The following is a 22,454-nucleotide window of genomic DNA, read 5'->3' on the forward strand; positions in this document are numbered from 1 at the left end:
GTGATGGTTCTAGAAGAATGTCTACTGCTGTGTGAGTGATGGTTCTAGAAGACTGTCTACTGCTGTGTGAGTGATGGTTCTAGAAGAATGTGATGGTTCTAGAAGACTGTCTACTGCTGTGTGAGTGATGGTTCTAGAAGACTGTCTACTGCTGTGTGAGTGATGGTTCTAGAAGACTGTCTACTGCTGTGCGAGTGATGGTTCTAGAAGACTGTCTGATGGTTCTAGAAGAATGTCTACTGCTGTGCGAGTGATGGTTCTAGAAGACTGTCTACTGCTGTGTGAGTGATGGTTCTAGAACACTGTCATTGTCTCTTCTTGTGTTCTAGTTTCCCCAGGAGTTTCCCTCAGGGAGGCTGTCACACAGCTGTACTATGACAGATGGTGTGTGTGTGTGTGTGTGTGTGTGTGTGTGCTTGACAGTGTGTGTGTGTTTTGTTTATCCTGAGGCAAAGCTAGCATGGTGAATGATTGTTCATTTTCAAACTACGTGGCCCGCATTCTGAATAATAAACTCCACTCATGTTTATTAGGCTACTCAATGCCTTCTTTGTCTTTTTAAACTCTTCACTGGTCGCTCTGACAAAACTAAACTCACCCAAAGTGACAATATTGACTTTAAAACGACTCCAATGTGAAACAACAACAAAATCCTACTTATTTGTTGCTTCCCTTAATCTTCAGTCCCTGCCTCCTCAAAAACACCCAACCCATAAGTCTTGTTCAATCAGGGAAGTCATCTTTCACTGCAGTTTCAATACATTATCTCCTCACTGTAAGTCACATTCATGGTGATTATCATAGCTGTCGCTAAGTCACATTCCTGGTGATTATCATAGCTGTCGCTAAGTCACATTCATGGTGATTATCATAGCTGTCGCTAAGTCACATTCATGGTGATTATCATAGCTGTCGCTAAGTCACATTCATGGTGATTATCATAGCTGTCGCTAAGTCACATTCATGGTGATTATCATAGCTGTTGCGTATGTGTGGCACCGGTACATTCAGAATCTAATATCACCAGCAGCAGCAGTCTTTCTCTTGACTGGAACCAGATGTGCTGCTGCTCCTCCTGTACAGCTGACTGGGTAGAAGCGTGAGCCGCTGTAACAGCAGGTGACTGGGTTCACATGGATGATCCTCAATCTGAGCAGCAGGAAACTGAACAGACGGCCCACTGAGCCCAGAGCCTCCTCAGATGGAATGTATCACCTAGTCTCATCACCTACTGTACTTACCTGTTTGTTCTTTGTCTTTCTCTCACTCTTTCTCTCTCTCGTTAACTCTCTCTTGATCTCTGTCTCTCTCTCTCTCTCTCTCTCTCTCTCTAGTTCTCTTTCTTGTTCTCTCACTTTCTCTCTTTCTCTCTCTGTTTCTCAATCTCTAGTTCTCGTACTCTCTCTCTCTCGTTTTCGTACTCTCTCTAGTTCTCGTACTCTCTCTCTCTAGTTCTCGTACTCTCTCTCTCTCTCTAGTTCTCTCATTTTCTCTCTCTCTCTCTCTAGTTCTCTCTCTCTCTAGTCTCTCTCTCTAGTTCTCTCTCTCTCTAGTTCTCTCTCTCATTCTCTCTAGTTCTCTCATTCTCTCTAGTTCTCTCATTCTCTCTCTAGTTCTCTCATTCTCTCTCTTTCTCTAGTTCTCTCGTTCTCTCTAGTTCTCTCGTTCTCTCTCTCTCTCTAGTTCTCTCATTCTCTCTCTCTAGTTCTCTAGTTCTCTCTCTCTAGTTCTCTCATTCTCTCTCTCTCTCTCTCTCTAGTTCTCTAGTTCTCTCTCTCTAGTTCTCTCTCTAGTTCTCTCTCTCCACAGCATGGTTCCCACTTTGAATATTGAATGCTGTTAATATCCGGCACTTCAAAGCATGACGTGTGTGTGTTTGTACCTACGTGTGTGTGGCCCGCTGCGGAAATGTAGAGGCTGATGTACGGAGCGGTTCACTACAGGGTAATGATGAGTAGTGGTATTAACAGAGCGAGCAGCTCGTAATTCGGTTCAATCCAGTCAAGCTCTATTTACGTCACTCTAGGTTCAGTCATGGGCTAAAGAGTCATTTGCATCACCCCATAAATCTAATGCATCACCATAACTAGTAGAAATATGTGTGTGTGTATGTATATATATATATATTTATATTTTACATTAAACAGTAACTAGGAAATGTTAACACAGCTGTACCTTGAAGGTCTTTTTCTGTCAGAAAGGACATATTTAGTAAGGCAAGTTCCTCCTTTTCTTTTAAACTTTGTTTAGCAGCGATATTTGTTGCTCAGGCCTGTGTTACCTAACGGCGCTGGCAGGTTCTGTTTGCTCCTAGCAGAACTCGGCTATGCGGAAGTGAATGCATGTGCTAGCATACGCCCTTAAAATACCTTTGTTATAATAACAGTCATGCTGTTGTTTGTCCCTCTCGAGACACCATACATAGTCAGTAACACCTCCTCAAAATAGTCAGAATTAGTTGAAGATAAATCAAGAAATCTGTCATTAATTTTGACGTTTTTGCCGAGGAGGTCTTAGATGTTTGGTGCATGAAAATGTGCATGAAAATGAGTTGTTTTTCATTGAATGCCAACAACCACTTAAGTTTACCTTTATTTAACTATGCAAACAAATTCTTATTTTCAATGACGGCCTAGGAACAGTGGATTAATTGCCTGGTTCAGGGGCAGTACGCCAGACTTTTACCTTGTCAGCTCAGGGTTTCGATCTTACAACCTTGTGGTTACTAGTCCACCCCTCTAACCACTAGGCTACATGTCACCCCTCTAACCACTAGGCTACATGTCACCCCTCTAACCACTAGGCTACATGTCACCTCTCTAACCACTAGGCTACATGTCACCCCTCTAACCACTAGGCTACATGTCACCCCTCTAACCACTAGGCTACATGTCACCCCTCTAACCACTAGGCTACATGTCACCCCTCTAACCACTAGGCTACATGTCACCCCTCTAACCACTAGGCTACATGTCACCCCTCTAACCACTAGGCTACATGTCACCCCTCTAACCACTAGGCTACATGTCACCCCTCTAACCACTAGGCTACATGTCACCCCTCTAACCACTAGGCTACATGTCACCCCTCTAACCACTAGGCTGCATGTCACCCCTCTAACCACTAGGCTGCATGCCGCCCCTCTAACCACTAGGCTGCATGCCGCCCCTCTAACCACTAGGCTGCATGCCGCCCCTCTAACCACTAGGCTGCATGTCGCCCCTCTAACCACTAGGCTACATGCCGCCCCTCTAACCACTAGGCTACATGTCTAACCACTAGGCTACATAACCACTAGGCTACATGTCATCCCCCCTCTAACCACTAGGCTACATGTCACCCCTCTAACCACTAGGCTACATGTCACCCCTCTAACCACTAGGCTACATGTCACCCCATTGAAGAATCCCGTCCATAGTTTCCATCCCTACTCTTCATTAATCACCACAAAGGGGCGTAGACTTTGGTTACAGAACTTCCAAACTCCTCAATAAAAAATGTAGTGTGTGTGTGAACAGCCGAGAAGAACCCTAGCCGAACACCAAAATGAACAAAAACGTCACAAAATCTTGTCATAAAATCTTGTCATGTGCGACTGGATATTGCGACTGGATAGCATACGACAGGCTTTAAGGCCCATCTCCACTACGGCCACGTGTTATGTAGGTTTATTATAATCATCCCCATCTGACCTCGGAGATTGGGCTGGTGTTTAGAGATGGTAGAGTCTACAGGTCAGAGCACCAAATATTGCTGCTTGCCATTACTTTATTCTTTCACAGAAGTCAAAACAATTATGATGCAGGAATAAAAAAGATCTGCTCTCATTTCATTATCAAGGGCGGCAGGTAGCCTAGCGGTCAGAGGGGCGGCAGGTAGCCTAGCGGTCAGAGGGGCGGCAGGTAGCCTAGCGGTCAGAGGGGCGGCAGGTAGCCTAGCGGTCAGAGGGGTGGCGCGGTCATGGCATGTAGCCTAGGGGCCAGGTAGCCTAGCGGTCAGAGGGGCGGCATGGTAGCCTAGCGGTCAGCCTAGCGGTCAGAGGGGCGGCAGGTAGCCTAGCGGTCAGAGGGGCGGCAGGTAGCCTAGCGGTCAGAGGGGCGGCATGTAGCCTAGCGGTCAGAGCGTTGGGCCAGAAACCGAAGGGTTATTAATTCGAATCCCCGAGCCGACAAGGTGAAACCTCTGTCTGTGGCCTTGAGCAAGGCACTTAAACCTAAGTGCACCAGTTGTACAAGTTTGGGATGTGCATATCATCTTCGTCTCCGTTAAATGCTACAGACCGCCACACTGATTGAGTGAATGTGCAGCCAGCCAGCTCTAAGCTTATCATTATCATGTCCCTACACATATAGGAATGTCCTTCTCTTCCTTCCTCTTCGGCGTGTTCTATAAATATTGGTCTTCCGGATATATCCCAGTGCCAACCAAGGCACCAGATACTAATGGTCGATGCGTCATAGTGATGCTACGTTGTGCCCCACGTTCACCACTGTTGCCATGCTTGTTCCTCCTTGAAATATCATACCACAATTATTATTGATATTTCAATTCAGACATTTTTGATCAAGTTCTAATCAATTGAATATTTTATAAAAAGACATGTCCAGAATTTAGGGTTGTCTTTCTGTCTTCGACTGAAATCCAACATAGCTACCTCTGAGGTAGGCCTGGAAGGCATTCCAAACCATCCAAACTGGATTTAGCCAGCTATTTCTGCCCCAGTGAGTGGTTATATTAAGGCTGAAAAGAAAACCCTCTTTCTCTCTCCCTGGTAGTAGTGGCTACAGTGATAACATAGTACCTGCTGCTGAAATAGATGGGTGGTTTGTGTTTCCTAAAGTCCAGAGGCAGAGAGTCTGTCACAGTTATTGTGTCATTACAGTCTGATATTAATAATGAACACGCTTGTCACAGTGGCTATTGTTTCACTGATCCAGTGACATTTTCATAGTGTTCAAAATAATAAGGCTACATCTGAAGTGACACCCGTATATCGATATAGTGCACTACTTTTGACCAGGTCCCTAGGTAATAAGTCTCTCTTGACCAGGGCCGTAGGTAATAAGTCTCTCTTGGCCAGGTCCCTAGGTAATAAGTCTCTCTTGGCCAGGTCCCCAGGTAATAAGTCTCTTGACCAGGTCCCTGGGTAATAAGTCTCTCTTGGCCAGGGCCGTAGGGAATAAGTCTCTCTTGACCAGGGCCGTAGGGAATAAGTCACTCTTGACCAGGTCCCTAGGTAATAAGTCTCTTTTGGCCAGGTCCCTAGGTAATAAGTCTCTCTTGACCAGGGCCGTAGGTAATAAGTCTCTCTTGGCCAGGTCCCTAGGTAATAAGTCTCTCTTGGCCAGGTCCCCAGGTAATAAGTCTCTTGACCAGGTCCCTGGGTAATAAGTCTCTCTTGGCCAGGGCCGTAGGGAATAAGTCTCTCTTGACCAGGTCCCTAGGTAATAAGTCTCTTTTGGCCAGGTCCCTAGGTAATAAGTCTCTTTTGGCCAGGTCCCTAGGTAATAAGTCTCTCTTGGCCAGGGCCATAGGTAATAAGTCTCTCTTGGCCAGGTCCCTAGGTAATAAGTCTCTCTTGGCCAGGTCCCCAGGTAATAAGTCTCTCTTGACCAGGTCCCTGGGTAATAAGTCTCTCTTGGCCAGGGCCGTAGGTAATAAGTCTCTCTTGGCCAGGGCCGTAGGTAATAAGTCTCTCTTGGCCAGGTCCCTAGGTAATAAGTCTCTCTTGGCCAGGTCCCTAGGTAATACGTCTCTCTTGGCCAGGGCCGTAGGGAATAAGTCTCTCTTGACCAGGGCCGTAGGGAATAAGTCTCTCTTGGCCAGGGCCTTAGGAAATAAGTCTCTCTTGGCCAGGGCCTTAGGGAATAAGTCTCTCTTGGCCAGGGCCTTAGGGAATAAGTCTCTCTTGGCCAGGGCCTTCGGGAATAAGTCTTTCTTGGCCAGGGCCGTAGGAAATAAGTCTCTCTTGGCCAGGGCTGTAGGGAACAAGTCTCTCTTGACCAGGGCTGTAGGGAATAAGTCTCTCTTGACCAGGGCTGTAGGGAATATGTCTCTCTTGACCAGGGCTGTAGGGAATATGTCTCTCTTGACCAGGTCCCTAGGTAATAAGTCTCTCTTGGCCAGGTCCCTAGGTAATAAGTCTCTCTTGGCCAGGTCCCTAGGTAATAAGTCTCTCTTGGCCAGGGCCGTAGGGAATACGTCTCTCTTGACCAGGGCCGTAGGGAACAAGTCTCTCTTGACCAGGGCCGTAGGGAACAAGTCTCTCTTGACCAGGGCTGTAGGTCCTTGACCAGGGCTGTAAATAAGTCTCTCTTGGCCAGGGCCGTAGGGAACAAGTCTCTCTTGACCAGGGCTGTAGGGAACAAGTCTCTCTTGACCAGGGCTGTAGGGAACAAGTCTCTCTTGACCAGGGCTGTAGGGAACAAGTCTCTCTTGACCAGGGCTGTAGGGAATAAGTGTCTCTTGACCAGGGCTGTAGGGAATAAGTGTCTCTTGACCAGGGCTGTAGGGAATAAGTCTCTCTTGACCAGGGCTGTAGGGAATAAGTCTCTCTTGACCAGGGCTGTGGGGAATAAGTCTCTCTTGACCAGGGCTGTAGGGAATAAGTCTCTCTTGACCAGGGCTGTAGGGAATAAGTGTCTCTTGACCAGGGCTGTAGGGAATAAGTGTCTCTTGACCAGGGCTGTAGGGAATAAGTCTCTCTTGACCAGGGCTGTAGGGAACAAGTCTCTCTTGACCAGGGCTGTAGGGAACAAGTCTCTCTTCACCAGGGCTGTAGGGAATAAATCTCTCTTGACCAGGGCTGTAGGGAATAAGTCTCTCTTGACCAGGGCTGTGGGGAATAAGTCTCTCTTGACCAGGGCCGTAGGGAACAAGTCTCTAACTCTTGATGTATGTGGCTGTGAAAGCTGACGTCTACACAAGTCATTGAATAGAGATAATTCTTTATCTTAATTTTGCATTGTTGGAAAAGGAGCCGTAAGTAAGCGTTTTTAATCTACCCCTGTTGTTTTAGGAAGCTTGTGACAAATAAGATTTGATTTGATTATAGGTCATGAGCATCATCTTGATTGGAAGAAGGGACATTTGGGATGTGGCGTGACATTTAACATCCAGTTACCAGATTACTGTTGGTCTGTGGACATCTGATTTGAATTTGGGCGGTTGGCATTTCACTTCCTTGGCTAAAGTAGGCTGTTGAAATTCTCCAAAATATCAAATATCACTACGGATTCATTTAAGTCTAGTTTCGTGTTTAATAATGGTTATCTGTCACAAAAGCTGTTCTAACGCTATCCAGATCGCATCAGATGACAAGATGGCACCGATAGAGATGCCAGCTTCGCTTCTCGTCCTTAGGAAACTGTGCAGTATGTTTTTAATGTATTATGTCTTACATTGTCAGCCCAGAAAACCTTAAGTGTTGTTACATACAGCCGGGAAGAACTATTGGATATCAGAGAGACGTCAACTTACCAGTACAACCAGCATTACGACCAGGAATACGACTTTCCCAAAGTGGATCCTTTGTCTGCACCTCCCAGGGCATTTGAACTGATTCCAGAGGCCGACCCAAAACAAGGAGAGGGTGCCGGAGCAGTCTTCTAGTGAGTCTTCGTATGCGCGCACACCACCCACCGCTTCCCAGTACATTACTCGCTAATGTCCAGTCCCTAGTTACCAAAGTCAAGGAAATTTTGTCAAGAGTTGCTTTCCAAAGAAATATCCGGGAATGTAACATACTCTGTTTCACGGACACATGGCTAGCAGGGGACATGCTGTCGGAGTCCGTACAGCCAACAGGATGTTCGGTGCATCGCGCCGACAGGAACAAACATCTCTCTGGTAAGAAGAAGGGCAGGGGTGTATGTTTCATGATTAACGACTCATGGTGTAATTGTAACAACATCCAATAACTCAAGTCCTTTTGCTCACCTGACCTAGAATTCCTCACAATCAAATGCCGGCCGTATTATCTCCCAAGAGAACTCTCCTCGGTTAGCGCCACAGCCGTGTATATCCCCCCGCAAGCGGATACCAAGACGAACTTCACTGGACTTTATGCAAACTGGAAACCATATATCCTGAAGCGGCATTAATTGTAGCTGGGGATTTTAACAAAGCTAATTTGAGAACAAGGCAAACTATCTGCCCTCCAGGACACCTACAACACCTGATGTCACAGGAAAGCAAGGACAATAACCACCCGGGCCACTACCTGTTCACCCCGCTTCCATCCAGAAGGCGAGGTCAGTACAGGTGCATCAATACTGGGACAGAGAGATTGAACAACAGCTTCTATCTCAAGACCATCAGATTGTTAAACAGCCATCACCAGCACAGAGCGGTGACTGCCTACCTACAGACTTGATGTCATTGGCCGCTTTAATGAATAGAAAACTAGTCACTTTAATAATGCCTCTTTAATAATGTTTACATATCTCACATTACTCATCTCATATATAATGTATACTGTATCCTTCACTATATATTCCTTACTATCTATTACATCTTAGCCACTCTGTCACTGCTCATCCATATGTTTTATACTTATATATTCTCATCCCATTCCATTAATAGATTGTGTGTATTAGGTTTTGTTGTGGAATGATTAGATACTCTGCTGCACTGGCGGATCTAGAAGCATTTCACTACACTCACAATAACACCTGCTAACCATGTGAATGTGACCAATAACACCTGCTAACCATGTGAATGTGACCAATAACACCTGCTAACCATGTGAATGTGACCAATAACACCTGCTAACCATGTGAATGTGACCAATAACACCTGCTAACCATGTGAATGTGACCAATAACACCTGCTAACCATGTGAATGTGACCAATAACATCTGCTAACCATGTGAATGTGACCAATAACACCTGCTAACCATGTGAATGTGACCAATAACACCTGCTAACCATGTGAATGTGACCAATAACACCTGCTAACCATGTGAATGTGACCAATAACACCTGCTAACCATGTGAATGTGACCAATAACACCTGCTAACCATGTGAATGTGACCAATAACACCTGCTAACCATGTGAATGTGACCATGTGAATGTGACCAATAACACCTGCTAACCATGTGAATGTGACCAATAACACCTGCTAACCATGTGAATGTGACCAATAACACCTGCTAACCATGTGAATGTGACCAATAACACCTGCTAACCATGTGAATGTGACCAATAACACCTGCTAACCATGTGAATGTGACCAATAACACCTGCTAACCATGTGAATGTGACCAATAACACCTGCTAACCATGTGAATGTGACCAATAACACCTGCTAACCATGTGAATGTGACCAATAACATTTCATTTGATTTGATCGAAATATGTGTGTGACTCTCTTTAACAGTCATCCTCTGAGATGCTCGTGTTGGTTGGTTCTCTCTCTCTCTTCTCTCTTCTCTCTCTCTCTCTCTCTCTGTCTCTCTCTCTCTGTCTCTCTCTCTCTCTCTCTCTCTCTCTCTCTCTCTCTCTCTCTCTCTGTCTCTGTCTCTGTCTCCCTCTATGTCGAAATCAAATCAAATTGTATTTGTCACATACACATGGTTAGCAGATGTTAATGCGAGTGTAGCGAAATGCTTGTGCTTCTAGTTCCGACAATGCAGTAATAACCAACAAGTAATCTAACTAACAATTCCTAAACTACTGTCTTATACACAGTGTAAGGGGATAAAGAATATGTACATAAGGATATATGAATGAGTGATGGTACAGAGCAGCATAGGCAAGATACAGTAGATGGTATCGAGTACAGTATATACATATGAGATGAGTATGTAAACAAAGTGGCATAGTTAAAGTGGCTAGTGATACATGTATTACATAAGGATGCAGTCGATGATATAGAGTACAGTATATACGTATGCATATGAGATGAATAATGTAGGGTAAGTAACATTATATAAGGTAGCATTGTTTAAAGTGGCTAGTGATATATTTACATCATTTCCCATCAATTCCCATTATTAAAGTGGCTGGAGTTGAGTCAGTGTCAGTGTGTTGGCAGCAGCCACTCAATGTTAGTGGTGGCTGTTTAACAGTCTGATGGCCTTGAGATAGAACCTGTTTTTCAGTCTCTCGGTCCCAGCTTTGATGCACCTGTACTGACCTCGCCTTCTGGATGATAGCGGGGTGAACAGGCAGTGGCTCGGGTGGTTGATGTCCTTGATGATCTTTATGGCCTTCCTGTAACATCGGGTGGTGTAGGTGTCCTGGAGGGCAGGTAGTTTGCCCCCGGTGATGCGTTGTGCAGACCTCACTACCATCTGGAGAGCCTTACGGTTGAGGGCGGAGCAGTTGCCGTACCAGGCGGTGATACAGCCCGCCAGGATGCTCTCGATTGTGCATCTGTAGAAGTTTGTGAGTGCTTTTGGTGACAAGCCGAATTTCTTCAGCCTCCTGAGGTTGAAGAGGCGCTGCTGCGCCTTCTTCACGATGCTGTCTGTGTGAGTGGACCAATTCAGTTTGTCTGTGATGTGTATGCCGAGGAACTTAAAACTTGCTACCCTCTCCACTACTGTTCCATCGATGTGGATAGGGGGGTGTTCCCTCTGCTGTTTCCTGAAGTCCACAATCATCTCCTTAGTTTTGTTGACGTTGAGTGTGAGGTTATTTTCCTGACACCACACTCCGAGGGCCCTCACCTCCTCCCTGTAGGCCGTCTCATCGTTGTTGGTAATCAAGCCTACCACTGTTGTGTCGTCCGCAAACTTGATGATTGAGTTGGAGGCGTGCGTGGCCACGCAGTCGTGGGTGAACAGGGAGTACAGGAGAGGGCTCAGAACGCACCCTTGTGGGGCCCCAGTGTTGAGGATCAGCAGGGAGGAGATGTTGTTGCCTACCCTCACCACCTGGGGGCGGCCCGTCAGGAATTCCAGTACCCAGTTGCACAGGGCGGGGTCGAGACCCAGGGTCTCGAGCTTGATGACGAGCTTGGAGGGTACTATGGTGTTGAATGCCGAGCTGTAGTCGATGAACAGCATTCTCACATAGGTATTCCTCTTGTCCAGATGGGTTAGGGCAGTGTGCAGTGTGGTTGAGATTGCATCGTCTGTGGACCTATTTGGGCGGTAAGCAAATTGGAGTGGGTCTAGGGTGTCAGGTAGGGTGGAGGTGATATGGTCCTTGACTAGTCTCACAAAGCACTTCATGATGACGGAGGTGAGTGCTACTGGGCGGTAGTCATTTAGCTCAGTTACCTTAGCTTTCTTGGGAACAGGAACAATGGTGGCCCTCTTGAAGCATGTGGGAACAGCAGACTGGTATAGGGATTGATTGAATATGTCCGTAAACACACCGGCCAGCTGGTCTGCGCATGCTCTGAGGGCGCGGCTGGGGATGCCGTCTGGGCCTGCAGCCTTGCGAGGGTTAACACGTTTAAATGTCTTACTCACCTCGGCTGCAGTGAAGGAGAGACCGCATGTTTTCGTTGCAGGCCGTGTCAGTGGCACTGTATTGTCTTCAAAGCGGGCAAAAAAGTTATTTAGTCTGCCTGGGAGCAAGACATCCTGGTCCGTGACTGGGCTGGATTTCTTCTTGTAGTCTGTGATTGACTGTAGACCCTGCCACATGCCTCTTGTGTCTGAGCCGTTGAATTGAGATTCTACTTTGTCTCTGTACTGACGCTTAGCTTGTTTGATAGCCTTGCGGAGGGAATAGCTGCACTGTTTGTATTCGGTCATGTTACCAGTCACCTTGCCCTGATTAAAAGCAGTGGTTCGCGCTTTCAGTTTCACGCGAATGCTGCCATCAATCCACGGTTTCTGGTTAGGGAATGTTTTAATCGTTGCTATGGGAACGGCATCTTATTGTCCGGCGCCGACAGAGATGGCCGCCTCGCTTCGCGTTCCTAGGAAACTATGCAGTTTTTTGTTTTTTTACGTGTTATTTCTTACATTAGTACCCCAGGTCATCTTAGGTTTCATTACATACAGTCGAGAAGAACTACTGAATATAAGATCAGCGTCAACTCACCATCAGTACGACCAAGAATATGTTTTTCGCGACGCAGATCCTGTGTTCTGCCTTTCAAACAGGACAACGGAATGGATCCCATGCAGCGACCCAAAAAAACGACTCCGAAAAAGAGGGAAACGAGGCGGTCTTCTGGTCAGACTCCGGAGACGGGCACATCGTGCACCACTCCCTAGCATTCTTCTCGCCAATGTCCAGTCTCTTGACAACAAGGTTGATGAAATCCGAGCAAGGGTAGCATTCCAGAGGGACATCAGAGACTGTAACGTTCTTTGCTTCACGGAAACATGGCTCACTGGAGAGACGCTATCGGAGGCGGTGCAGCCAGCGGGTTTCTCCACGCATCGCGCCGACAGAAACAAACATCTTTCTGGTAAGAAGAGGGGCGGGGGCGTCTGCCTTATGGCTAACGAGACATGGTGTGATGAAAGAAACATACAGGAACTCAAATCCTTCTGTTCACCTGATTTAGAATTCCTCACAATCAAATGTAGACCGCATTATCTACCAAGAGAATTCTCTTCGATTATAATCACAGCCGTATATATCCCCCCCACATCGATGGCTCTGAACGAACTTTATTTGACTCTTTGCAAACTGGAAACCATTTATCCAGAGGCTGCATTCATTGTAGCTGGGGATTTTAACAAGGCTAATCTGAAAACAAGACTCCCTAAATTTTATCAGCATATCGATTGCGCAACCAGGGGTGGAAAAACCTTGGATCATTGTTACTCTAACTTCCGCGACGCATATAAGGCCCTGCCCCAACCCCCTTTCGGAAAAGCTGACCACGACTCCATTTTGTTGATCCCTGCCTACAGACAGAAACTAAAACAAGAGGCTCCCACGCTGAGGTCTGTCCAACGCTGGTCTGACCAAGCTGACTCCACACTCCAAGACTGCTTCCATCACGTGGACTGGGATATGTTTCGTATTGCGTCAGATAACAATATTGACGAATACGCTCTCTCTCCCAGTGCCAACCAAGGCAGCAGATACTAATGGTCGACTCGTCTCCTACGTTTGTGTCGTCATAGTGATGCTACATTGTGCCCCACTTTCACCAGTGTTGCCATGCTTGTTCCTCCTTGAAATATCATACCATAATTATAATTTGATATTTCAATTCAGACATTTTTTTAATCAAATTAGAATAATTTTGAATCTTTTTTTTAAAGACATGTCCACATTTTTGGGTTGCCTTTTGTCTTCTCTGTGTGTGACTCTCTCTCTCTCTCTCTCTGTCGCTCTCTCTCTCTGTGTCTCTCCTCTCTCTCTGTCTCTCTTCTCTCTCTCTCTCTGTGTGTCTCTGAGTCACTCTCTGTCTCTCCTTTCTCTCTCTCACTGTCTCTCCTCCTCTCTCTCTCTCTCTGTGTCTCCCTCCCTCTCTCTGTGTCTCTCTTCTCTCTCTTAGTCTCTCTCTCTTTCCGAATCTCTCATGTGAGCCTCGCTTGTGACCCACACTGACTTGGGTCGTCGCTGGCCAGACACACACAGCCTGTGGCATTCCCACACTCCTAAAACAAGTAGATACGGTTTGATCTTCCATTCCCTGTGAAATTCCAACTGTTTTTCCCAGCCCTCCTCCCAAAGGCACCTGAAATTGATCAATTGAATCATGTTATTTAATTGACTCTCAGCTGATTGCTGTTAGTTACCATCCGCCCTGTTGTATACCTCATCAGTCAGTCTAGACTGCAGGAATTCACTGAGTATTGGTAAAAGCTCAGGCTTGCTGCACCAAATGACACACCATGGGTAGTGATATCTCTGAGTCAGATCATAAGATCTACATGACATGTAATTATATAAATGATAAAGTAAATAACAGAGGTTATTCACACACCAGTATGATCATTATTTAAGATTCCAACACATACATTCCACTTGAATAACAAGACAGGAATAAACAAAGATAAAGGTATTTACAAACAAATATGAGAAAGAGAGCTGTTCATTCAGAACGTTTGGCTCGACGCAATCTACTGTAAGCAAAGATCCAAAGTGCCTCTCTCTGTAACAATGTGCGGTCAAATGAAGACTAGTTGAACACAAACCGCTATCTGCACCAGAAGTATGTGATCGCACAGCATTACGTGAATACAGATCATGGCTCAGCCTCCACCTTAACATTGTGTTTCCGCCAGAGCTGGCAGTATAGTGAGGACATTATTACGGAGAGATTTCTCATTTCTCATTTGTTTGTAAATACCTTTTTCTTTGTTTATTCCTGTCTTTATTCAAGTGGAATGCATGTGTTGGAATCATAAATAATGATCATACTGGTGTGTGAATAACCTGTGTAGTTGCTACTACTACGGACAGTATTGACAGTACTGACATGACGAGTGGGACACTCCCCTGCAAGGGTATATAGATGCCTCACACATCTTGTCCTACTCTACGCTCTGATGAAGGCGATTCCTGCCGATACGTAAACCTACTGTTTGTTTCTCCCGTCAATACATTTGTCAGGTTGACGCAGCAACAGAGGGCTCCTGTTTCTTTATTCTCCCTGATAGTCACCAGTTGAAGTGTCCTGGGGTAAGGAATGTTTTGGGGGGGGATTTTCAGGTCCCTCAGTTGAGCACCGGACCCCCCCCCCCCCCCAACCTTATTGTTTAAGCTGGGCTGAAGCGCGTTTGGGTATACCTTTATTCCATTGTTCTAGTTTGAGAGCCTTGGAATCATTTAAATAACATCAATCTCAACCGTTTATCTTTTCCGGTGTTGACGACACGGTTGTCTCATGTTATGGTGCGGTATGCAGAATACATCAGCTTTGAGCACCTTTATCTCTTGAATGTTTTGGCATTCAGGTCCCAAAAGTCACTTTCTGACCCCTTTTACAATGGGCAAATGCGTATGGAAGGTCACCACTAGTCTGTATGTGGTTCACATCGAACCCTGAGCGGACGCTACTTGATTGGCTGGGTAACCACGGAAGATGGCTGAGGTCATAGTGGCTATTGCTTCCCGGCTGGGACGAGCGTGGTAATGACATTGAGGGGTTTTAGTGGTCATTACTTATGAGATTAAAACCCATCTTCAGTGTCCCTGGTTGGCCTCGTTGTCTAGAGAGACTCCTATCTAATGGGGTTGTGGAAGGAAGACACAGAGGGACGAAGACGGGCTGCTTGAACAACTGTGTGTGTGTGTGTGTGTGTGTGTGTGTGTGTGTGTGTGTGTGTGGCACACAGAGGGAGTAGAGGAAGACTTCAGACCCCAGACCAGAGGTGGCCTCCCACTTCACTGTCAGAGTGAGACCCACAATAACCATGTTGTTTTACATAACACATCCCGTATTGTCTGCTGTTGCTATGGAGATACAAATTTATACAGGCATATAACATTTGCCTCCGGTTGTTAACCAACACTGTGGGCTGAGTTTTTATCGTTACTTACACACACACAACCGCTGCCGGCATCATTCGTCTGTGTGTGTGTGTGAGCGAGACCGAGAGTAACAAAAACAGTTCTATTAGAATCCCATGTGGCTCAGTTGGTAGAGCATGGTGCTTGCAACTCCAGGGTTGTGGGTTTAATTCCCATGTGGGACCAGAAGGAAACAGAATGAAAATGTACGTTCTGGATAAAAAGCGTCTGATAAATGACTAACATGTAAGAGAAGGAAAGGAGAGGGAAGAGAGAACTGTGGTTAGAATACTGAAACAAATAGGGCTGTGAGTGTGTCAGAGAATGATTGTCTGATTTTCAGTCTGAGTACTGAAAGGGAGGAAGAGGAGAGAGAGAGGAGGTGGAGAGCAACTGATGGAGGGAGAGAGGAGAGGAAGGGAGAGAAGAAGAGGAGAGGGAGATGTGTGTGCATGATGAGTCAGGTCCTCAGGATGTCAGCCCCCCCCCCCCCCCCCCCATTCCTCCTCTCCTCCCTCCTTGACTCATTGCATCAGCCCATTGCTTCACCCCCCTCCCAATGCATGTCTCTTTTGGGGTTTGTGCCAGGCTGCTTGTTAACATACTGATCAGACTTGTGCCCATGAGAGGCCCCTATCACCCCTCTGATGTACCCCCCCCAGTCCCCCTCCTCATGGGGCATGCAAGGTTGTGTGACTGAGAAGCCCTCAATAGCCTTACTGACTGGCAGCCTCATTGAATCGGGCCACCCAGTGTCTGTCCCGGAATGAATCAGGATTCAGGAAGAGATGCGTTGTGTTTTATGAAAGGCTCTCTGTTGAAGGGAAGAGGGATGAAGCTACTCACTATTGGTGGGAAGAGGGGTGAAGCTGCTCCCTATTGGTGGGAAGAGGGCTGAAGCTGCTCCCTATTGGTGGGAAGAGGGCTGAAGCTGCTCCCTATTGGTGGGAAGAGGGCTGAAGCTGCTCCCTATTGGTGGGAAGAGGGCTGAAGCTGCTCCCTATTGGTGGGAAGAGGGGTGAAGCTGCTCCCTATTGGTGGGAAGAGGGGTGAAGCTGCTCCCTATTGGTGGGAAGAGGGGTGAAGCTGCTCACTATTGGTGGGAAGAGGGGTGGAGCTGGATCGTGTTCACTAAGCACAAAACAGAAGAGAACAATCTGAAACAGAGTGAAACGGGGAGGTTCTATAAGTACTTCCTGAACTTCCAATAAGAAACACTTTTCTGTTGCAGACATTTTTGCTACGGTGTGTCCTTATGAACAGGACCCCACGCTTTGAGGGAGGTGGTTTATGTCACTGGTTGGTTCAACTAATGTTACTTTCTGCTCTGTTTTATGGTTCAGTGTGAGGGGATGTGTTTAGATTAGTCTATGCTCCTGACCTGACACATAGTTAGTTGTAGTTTGTTTTTGAGGTGAGAGTGAGTAGTGATGTTTATTGGATGTGAAATACTGCTTTGACATGAATTTGGATGGATGACAGGCATACGATTAATTCCAGATGTTCTCTCCAAGTTGAATGTTAAAACTGAACTTTGAAGTGAATTCTGGTCTATTTATCTCCAGTTTCTCTCTCATACTAGTTTTAAACTTGTAGATGGAGAATAGATCATCTGTAGAATAGATGAGTCAATGTATTCAGGGTGTTTGGCATGGAAACTTACATGTCACTTTCGGTTAAGATACTTCGGACAGTTCTGCCCTCCAGTCCTCAATGTTGGCTATCCTTAGACTACCCTAACACTCTAACCATGCCGTATACTCCCGCCTCTGAGTTAGCTGGAGGCTCTGATGTGGGGTTGAATGGAAGTGGTATCAAAAGATGCCATGCCAGTGTTAAGCAGCCCCAAGAAATTCAATCTGAAACCATTCTATTAATTTAGTTCTGAGTCGTCGTTAGTCTCTACATCCATTCACCAGGCTTTCATTTGTTCTCCTTCTCACGGAAATTACAAGTGTTTTCTAATGAACGACTTCTACGAGGCTGTTAGAAAGGCTCAGTCAGAACTCTGAACACTGATGATGATGATGATGGTTCTGTCATTTAGTTACCCAGCCTCCCCCTCTGTCTAGGAGCAAGGCTTTCAGACAGAGCAGTCAACCACAGAGAACAGCACGCTGTTTAACATCAAGCCTGCAAATTATATCTGAAGATGCGCGTTTAGCCATTTTCTATTGTTGCGTGGAAACAGAGTACTATGAGAACTGCAAAGATTCAGCCCAGAATCTCCTGTAGACTCTCACTTTAGACCCACACTTGTACCCTCAAATAGAGACACTACCCACTTGTACCCTCAAACAGACACACTACCCACGTGTACCCTCAAACAGAGACACTACCCACGTGTACCCTCAAATAGAGACACTACCCACGTGTACCCTCAAACAGATACACTACCCACGTGTACCCTCAAATAGAGACACTACCCACGTGTACCCTCAAATAGAGACACTACCCACGTGTACCCTCAAACAGATACACTACCCACGTGTACCCTCAAATAGAGACACTACCCACGTGTACCCTCAAATAGAGACACTACCCACGTGTACCCTCAAACAGAGACACTACCCACGTGTACCCTCAAATAGAGACACTACCCACTTGTACCCTCAAATAGAGACACTAACACACTTGTACCCTCAAATAGAGACACTAACACACTTGTACCCTCAAATAGAGACACTAACACACTTGTACCCTCAAATAGAGACACTACCCACGTGTACCCTCAAATAGAGACACTACCCACGTGTACCCTCAAATAGAGACACTACCCACGTGTACCCTCAAACAGATACACTACCCACTTGTACCCTCAAATAGACACACTACCCACTTGAACCCTCAAATAGACACACTAACACACTTGTACCCTCAAATAGAGACACTAACACACTTGTACCCTCAAATAGAGACACTACCCACGTGTACCCTCAAATAGAGACACTACCCACGTGTACCCTCAAATAGAGACACTACCCACGTGTACCCTCAAATAGAGACACTACCCACGTGTACCCTCAAATAGAGACACTACCCACGTGTACCCTCAAACAGACACACTACCCACGTGTACCCTCAAAGAGACACACTACCCACGTGTACCCTCAAACAGATACACTACCCACGTGTACCCTCAAACAGACACACTACCCACTTGTACCCTCAAAGAGACACACTACACACTTGTACCCTCAAATAGACACACTAATACACTTGTACCCTCAAATAGACACACTAATACACTTGTACCCTCAAATAGACACACTAATACACTTGTACCCTCAAACAGACACACTAATACACTTGTACCCTCAAACAGACACACTAATACACTTGTACCCTCAAACAGACACACTAACACACTTGTACCCTCAAATAGACACACTACCCACTTGTACCCTCAAATAGACACACTAACACACTTGTACCCTCAAATAGACACACTAACACACTTGTACCCTTTTCCCTTCTCATTATAGACATCTTGTCTCAACATATCCTGGTGTTGGCTACAGTGGGTCAGTCTCTGGTCAAACTGTTTGGGTTCTTGTGTGACATCACATCATCAATAAAAGCCATCGATACCAACCAGAAGGACTGATGAGAACATATTAATGTCTAAATATTTGAGTGGTCATACCCAGCCTCTTTAGCAGAGAGGCCTAATTGACCTGTGAACCATTGCTCTAGTTTTACCACACATCAGGCAGGGCCTGTAGTCACAAAGAGTCTCAGAGTAGGAGATCATGTCCCCCCAGACCATATAACCTTATACATTATGTTCTTAAAGGCTATATCAGACCTCTCCTATTGTCCCTCCACAGAAAAACAACCTCTAGTCTTTCCTTGGTTCTGTGCACAGCGTGGCGCAGGGCCTTTGTCTGGCCCGCTCCTGGGCTCCGTCTCTCCGTCTCACTGTCACGTCTCTCCGTCTCACTGTCACGTCTCACTGTCACGTCTCTCCGTCTCACTGTCACGTCTCTCCGTCTCACTGTCACGTCTCTCCGTCTCACTGTCACGTCTCTCCGTCTCACTGTCACGTCTCTCCGTCTCACTGTCACGTCTCTCCGTCTCACTGTCACGTCTCTCCGTCTCACTGTCACGTCTCTCCGTCTCACTGTCACGTCTCTCCGTCTCACTGTCACGTCTCTCCGTCTCACTGTCACGTCTCTCCGTCTCACTGTCACGTCTCTCCGTCTCACTGTCACGTCTCTCCGTCTCACTGTCACGTCTCACTGTCACGTCTCACTGTCACGTCTCACTGTCACGTCTCACTGTCACGTCTCTCCGTCTCACTGTCACGTCTCTCCGTCTCACTGTCACGTCTCTCCGTCTCACTGTCACGTCTCTCTGTCAAGTCTCTCCGTCACGTCTCTCCGTCTCACTGTCACGTCTCTCCGTCTCACTGTCACTTCTCTCCGTCTCGTCTCACTGTCACGTCTCACTGTCACGTCTCTCCGTCACGTCTCTCCGTCTCACTGTCATGTCTCTCCGTCTCACTGTCACGTCTCTCCGTCTCACTGTCACGTCTCTCCGTCTCACTGTCACGTCTCTCCGTTACGTCTCTCCGTTACGTCTCTCCGTCTCACTGTCACGTCTCTCCGTCTCACTGTCACGTCTCTCCGTCTCACTGTCACGTCTCTCCGTGCTCGGCCCAGGCATGGTGTCATGTTGCTGGGGACTGCAGATTGAATACTCCCCTATAAGCTTCTATTGACGGGAGAGAGTAGTGGATTTTTTTACAATGATTATTTTATATTTATTTAACCTTTATTTAACTAGGCAGGTCAGTTAAGAACAAATTCTTATTTACAATGACGAACTACACCAGACGACGCTGGGCCAATTGGGCGCCGCCCTATGGGACTCCCAATCACGACCCGTTGTGATACAGCCTGGATTGCTGCTACTCACCCAGGGAAAGCCTACCCTCTTCCAAACACAGAGGTGGTCAAGGTTACAACCTTTTACTGTAAACATATTATGAGTTTAGCTGTTAGCCTTTACTGTGTAGGAGAATGTTCCCACTGTACTCTAGCTGTGTTTCTGGGTGAGGCAGGGACAGAGAGGGCTGATACCCTTACTGTAAAGTGTCACTCTCTCATCCAGCTGTGTTTCTGGGTGAGGCAGGGACAGAGAGGGCTGATACCCTTACTGTAAAGTGTCACTCTCTCATCCAGCTGTGTTTCTGGGTGAGGCAGGGACAGAGAGGGCTGATACCCTTACTGTAAAGTGTCACTCTCTCATCCAGCTGTGTCTGGGTGAGGCAGGGACAGAGAGGGCTGATACCCTTACTGTAAAGTGTCACTCTCTCATCCAGCTGTGTCTGGGTGAGGCAGGGACAGAGAGGGCTGATACTCTTACTGTAAAGTGTCACTCTCTCATCCAGCTGTGTTTCTGGGTGAGGCAGGGACAGAGAGGGCTGATACCCTTACTGTAAAGTGTCACTCTCTCATCCAGCTGTGTTTCTGGGTGAGGCAGGGACAGAGAGGGCTGATACTCATACTGTAAAGTGTCACTCTCTCATCCAGCTGTGTTTCTGGGTGAGGCAGGGACAGAGAGGGCTGATACCCTTACTGTAAAGTGTCACTCTCTCATCCAGCTGTGTTTCTGGGTGAGGCAGGGACAGAGAGGGCTGATACTCTTACTGTAAAGTGTCACTCTCTCATCCAGCTGTGTTTCTGGGTGAGGCAGGGACAGAGAGGGCTGATACTCTTACTGTAAAGTGTCACTCTCTCATCCAGCTGTGTTTCTGGGTGAGGCTGGGTGAGGCAGGGACAGAGAGGGCTGATACTCTTACTGTAAAGTGTCACTCTCTCATCCAGCTGTGTTTCTGGGTGAGGCAGGGACAGAGAGGGCTGATACTCTTACTGTAAAGTGTCACTCTCTCATCCAGCTGTGTTTCTGGGTGAGGCAGGGACAGGGGGCTGATACTCTTACTGTAAAGTGTCACTCTCTCATCCAGCTGTGTTTCTGGGTGAGGCAGGGACAGAGAGAGCTGCTACTCTTACTGTAAGGTCTGTTTAACTCTCGCATCGCTGATCTGACATGTCGCTCTCGGTGTCCTGCGTTCGTTTCCCACACCTGTAATCAACCTGTGTGTCTGTCTGTCTGTCTGTTTCAATTATATCTATCTCTGTTAGTTTCCTGAAGCTCATGTTACTGTAGCCCAATCTCACTCTCTCTTTTGCTCTTTCGCGCTCTCTCGCTTTCTAGGAGTGTCATCTCGCGTCCCAGAGATCATGGCGGCTGGAACGCACTCCCCTGGGGGACCCAATGGGATCATCCGGAGCCAATCCTTCGCCGGCTTCAGCACACTGCAGGAGAGACGCTCGCGGTAAGGGAATAGTGAGGTGGATATTGGCCTGAAGGCTTTCTAGGCACAGATTTAGGATCAGTGTGTCGTACCCAAATTCTAACCTTAGCTCTTAGTGGAGAAAATGCAAAGCTGACCTTAGATCATTGACTAAGCGTAACAATTTTTTTTCTTAGACACAGAAGGCTGAATCCTTATCTGATACATGTGTGTATAACCTGGAAAGTAGGTTTAAATCATGCGTTGATGTCAACGGAGATTTGTGTAAAAGTTCAAGTTACACACGTTTTCCCACGTTTCTGTTTGTGCTGAATGTATCAGTCTGGACAATAGGAGGATATCACAGACCTCTGCTTCATTATCCGACATCTGTTGTGATTCATAGAGAGACAGAGATGTGGTGCGAGAGGTGGTGATAGAGATGTGGAGAGAGAGATAGTGAGAGAGATATGGTAATATAGAGATGTGGTGAGAGAGGGGTGGTGAGAGAAATGTGGTGATAGAGATGGTGAGAGAGATATGGTGATAGAGAAGCTGATATGGAGATATGGTGATAGAGATATGGTGATAGAGATGTGGTGATAGAGATGTGGTTTCTCGGATGACTGCCTTGCCTGGTTCACCAATTACTTTGCAGACAGAGTTCAGTGTGTCAAATCGGAGGGCATGTTGTCCGGTCCTCTGGCAGTCTCTGTGGGGGTGCCACAGGGTTCAATTCTCGGGCCGACTCTTTTCTCTGTGTATATCAA

The 22,454-nt window shown here is 46.7% G+C and overlaps 1 protein-coding gene across 2 annotated transcripts in view; it reads left to right on the forward strand.

Annotated features, from left to right (window-relative positions):
* The window catches only part of ripor2 (RHO family interacting cell polarization regulator 2), a 103,907-nt gene that overhangs the window by 6,884 nt on the left and 74,569 nt on the right, over positions 1 to 22,454 (forward strand). For both annotated transcript variants that reach the window (XM_065020253.1, XM_065020254.1), the window contains exon 2: positions 21,606 to 21,726. In XM_065020253.1, coding sequence (XP_064876325.1) covers positions 21,632 to 21,726 — 95 coding nt within the window. In that variant the 5' untranslated portion in view covers positions 21,606 to 21,631. The remainder of the gene's footprint in view (positions 1 to 21,605; positions 21,727 to 22,454) is intronic.

This window comes from Oncorhynchus nerka, linkage group LG7, assembly GCF_034236695.1.
Source record: "Oncorhynchus nerka isolate Pitt River linkage group LG7, Oner_Uvic_2.0, whole genome shotgun sequence".
Lineage (NCBI taxonomy): Eukaryota > Metazoa > Chordata > Actinopteri > Salmoniformes > Salmonidae > Oncorhynchus > Oncorhynchus nerka.